This window comes from Formica exsecta, unplaced genomic scaffold (genome assembly GCF_003651465.1).
Source record: "Formica exsecta isolate Colony F162 unplaced genomic scaffold, ASM365146v1 scaffold122, whole genome shotgun sequence".
Classification (NCBI taxonomy): domain Eukaryota; kingdom Metazoa; phylum Arthropoda; class Insecta; order Hymenoptera; family Formicidae; genus Formica; species Formica exsecta.
In genome coordinates, this window is record NW_021848556.1 from 1,005,362 (window position 1) to 1,009,451 (window position 4,090).

Here is a 4,090-nt window from a genome sequence, read left to right on the forward strand (position 1 = left end):
CGTCGACCGATGATGACGTTGGCACGGACTATATCGTGCATAACGCACGTTATGTCAATCTTGTTGTTCAGATACGCCTTATCACTTTGGTCGCGGTTTTAAATGAACGTTCTCGGAATACCAATTAAAGTTTTAATCGTCGAATAAATATGCCACGATTAAAAAATTCTCCACGGTGGTCGCGGAGATAAATATCATATTTAAATCTCTCACTAAAAATTTTCAATTATAAATTTTCTTTTCTTATAAGATTTAAAATTATTTCGTTTTTCTCCGGATTTGCTTCCAATTCTTCGAGAGTTTCAATTTTATCGCAAATAGATTCGCGCGTTTTAATCGAAGAATGCATGCTCACATGCCAAAGTTTCCGCGCTTTCATAGAATTCGGAACTTCAGACGATGGACACTTAGGTGTACCTTGACCTCAGCCTTGCAGCCGCGGAATGCACAAGAGTGGCTCGCCGCAACGTGACGTTCCCGCTTTATGCGCTGCGCGACCACGTGCAAGTTGGTCGTTGCACTCTTCCCTTCTTTCTTTCGCCTTCTCTGTCGCTTTGAGGGTCTTCTATCTTTGTCACGCATTCAACCTGATAATCTCGTAGACTCTTGTAGAGATTCTTTCTATCTTCTCGATCGACGGATGCAGTTTCTTGCGAAAAGCTTTCAGATTAATTGGTCGACACGAAGATTTGATTCAGTAGATGAGCGTATTTATTCGAGCGATTTCTCGAGTGTATAAAATATGTTATTAGAAATAATAAAATAAGTCTTTCTTAATTAAAGATTAATTAGAGATCTTTTTTAGCTAAGAATATATCGCGCGTGATGTAAAATGAAAGATGAAGGATATTATTTTAGCAGCACGCGCGATCCAATTAATGCTCTGGATGGAGAGATCTTGGCAATATGAGATAGCTCGAGGTAGCGCATTTAATCGAGACTTGTAGTTTTCTCCGTCTCGGTGAGAGAAGAATGCGTCCTCGGGACACACAGAACGACTAACCGGCTATTCGTCTCTTCAATGTAAGAAGTATACGGGGAAGGAACGTAGTAAAAGAAACTGGCTGCCCTTGTCCTTGCTTGGCCACGTTTGGCATTCAGACATTCTCGCGGTGAGCGATTCTGTGATGCCAGGGATTTACTCCATGCTTTTTCTACGAGTGTGAGATAGAAAATTACGCGATTCGAAAAATATGTGATGCTTTTGTAAATATGGAATAAAAATCGCTATGCTGAATTATCGGTGCGATCAAACGATTGATTTATGTGACAGGAATACATCATTTTTGGAGTTTCAGTGAACTGAAACTGACACGTTGCGATAAATCCTATGAATCGTGATGTATGTGCATTCATTATAAAAACTCACGTCGTGTATATACGAAGATCTGGGTCACTTTTAAACACATTTGCAAAAATTTGTTTGAATTGTATATAAAAGTTTCTGCATTTAAGTTTTGAATAAATGCTATATTCAAAAGTATTCATTTCTTGTTTTTCGTATATATCAATAAACTACTGAATACAGATAAAATACTGAATGGAATTTATTTCAAAATTTTTATATATTTATTCCCCACTTTTATTTATTCTACGACTAACAAGTGTATCCTGGAAACGTTTGTTGCAAATTATATCATAACGCTAGTTTGCTAGCAATTTTCACGCAATTTAATAATGTTTTTTGGTCCACGAATCTCTGGTAATTACATCTCGGACGAGATGTCGCCAGCAAGCAGCAGGTACCGTACGGAAACGGCGCGTGCGGAGTAATAAAACAATTTCATAGTAATCCAAAGTTGCCGAATGGACGGTGCCTGTGATTCCCTGTCTCTCCGTATCTCCGAATTCAACAGGTTGCAGCTGGTGGCTGGAGAAACCGCCTCCTCCTCGTTCTTCTTTTGCTCGCTCTTGCCTTCATTCCTTCCTTCCTTCCTTCCTTCCTTCCTGCTTGCCTTCGTTCTTTTCTTCGTTACCTTTCCTCGTTTTCAATTAACTGACCTGCGACCTATTCTTCTGCAGTTTCTTTCATGTCGTAAACGATACCATTCTTCTGCAGTTTCTTTCATATGATATGTTAATTGCGTCTCTAAAATCGCAAGTCCCTCGTCGCCGCACGTACATGTTTGCGAAAATGAGATTGTAAAACGCGCCTAATAATGTCTGTAAATTTATTGTAAATGCGAGGTCTGAGAGTGTTTTACGATTTTTTCGTGAAGAGTTAGACTCGTGATTATCGCGGCTCTCGGTAAGTTTCTTACGAACAATTCGCGGTCACGGAACCGGCCGGAAGGGGAATAAAAGTAGAGAAGGAAGAACGAAAAGAATCGGGTTGCATTTCCTGCCGACTTGCAACGGACCGTGATGGTCAGAGCTTAAACCGACGCGCGCTGCTTGATCCCTTTAATTATCTTTTTTTTTTTTATTTTTATCATTGCTTTATCCACTTAGTTCTTTCAAAGAGCCGCATCTTTTGTGCAATTATTGGGATAATTATTGGATATAATTCGCGACTTTAAAACAATTTAAGAAACGGATCAAATCGATCTTGAAATATATTTTTATACTAAAGTGTGTTAAGCACGTTTAACAAGATGTTATTATATTGCGGTAACTTCTCATCTTTCTCTTTGCAGGTAAGAATTCCAGACCTTTCGAATTTTCGTCCGTTTCCTACAGCACCGTTTCCGGTGGTAAGTTTGACTCACATCATATAGACTTTCATGCAATCTTGAAATATTAAGATATTATATAAATATATTTGCACATGTAAGAGTCACGCACTTATTCAGATGCTCTATATATATTCGGCTTACGCACACAATTAATTATGATATGCATGGAGAAAGTTGTTGAAAATCTTTAACCGCCGTCGATCGACCCGATCAATTACGATTTGCGGCCGGAAAGAGTCCTTAAGTCGAATCGAGAGTCTCGAGGACGTTATCGAGCTATGCAAATTTTATCGCGCGCTTCCATTTCTCGCGCGACGACGGCGAAACAAATGTCAAGCCGTTACGTGCTTCCGTTCGATTACGTGCCCATCTTATTGCTGCGTTACGGCATTTATTTTATTGTTCTTTCACATGCGCGTTGGCTCTTCGAGCGTGCACTCATAGCACCGTAGCCGAATAAGTAGTGCTTCCGCGATCGTAAAAGTACGGGGGGATAGATTGGGCGAAGGCCGTCGACAAAGGCGATAAATGTAATCTCGCTTCCCTCTCTTTACAAGCCTTTTATTTCTATTTCGTTGCAGTATTTATCAGCAGATAATACCGTTATCAAAGCACGCACGTGTTTACGCGATGCAATTATGGTCGACTTTAATTTCGTGTAATAATGCGCTTGGCGTAAAAACAAAAATTTTTATAATAATAATCATAATCTCTCATAAGCTTTTATAATAATTTTATAATAAATATTGCATTTTATTAATCACAATATTAGGTGTCGAAAATTTTTCGAGATCAGCGCTCGAGATTCTTTTCTCGATGCTTAATGCCTTTAATATTTTTCTGCTCGATTTTGTATGGCTTGTGGAAAGATGCCAAGATGCACGGCGAGTTATGCGAAGAATCGGCGAACCACGAGAGAGGAGGCGAACTGACGGATAATTGCTCACGATCTCCGGATCGTGCGAGGATCGTTGTTGCAATTTAAACGGATTTATGGTACTCCCGGTACCTTTAACTTAGCCATTCCCTTGGGCATCGAATTTTCGTAATCACTTGCTTGTGTATATATATGTGTGTGTGTGTGTGTGTGTGTGTCGGCCGCTGCACTAGACGCTCACACGAACTTTTCTGCTCACGGTCGATCGTGTAGCTTCGAGCTTTAGTAGAGCGTAGGAGGCCTCGCAAAAAGAGAAAGAAAGAGAATCGGAGAATTTTCGAGCCGTTCATCACGATTCTCTTGGACGTTCTACCATTTTCGATATTTATATTGTAGACAGGCCGCCGCGCACGAATTTAAACTGCATTCGGATGGCACGCGAAAAGTGTTTTACCGATTCGAGGTTTTCCCGAAAGAGCGATATCGCGCCGCAAAAAACAGGAGGGTAACGATCACGAGAACGATCGATCGTTTCTTT

The 4,090-nt window shown here is 40.2% G+C and overlaps 1 protein-coding gene across 1 annotated transcript in view; it reads left to right on the plus strand.

Moving 5' to 3' along the window:
• The window catches only part of LOC115244628 (polypyrimidine tract-binding protein 1), a 251,276-nt gene that overhangs the window by 54,496 nt on the left and 192,690 nt on the right, over positions 1–4,090 (plus strand). Inside the window, 1 exon segment of the mRNA XM_029822432.1 lies at positions 2,637–2,693. Within this exon segment, the coding sequence (XP_029678292.1) occupies positions 2,637–2,693 (57 nt within the window).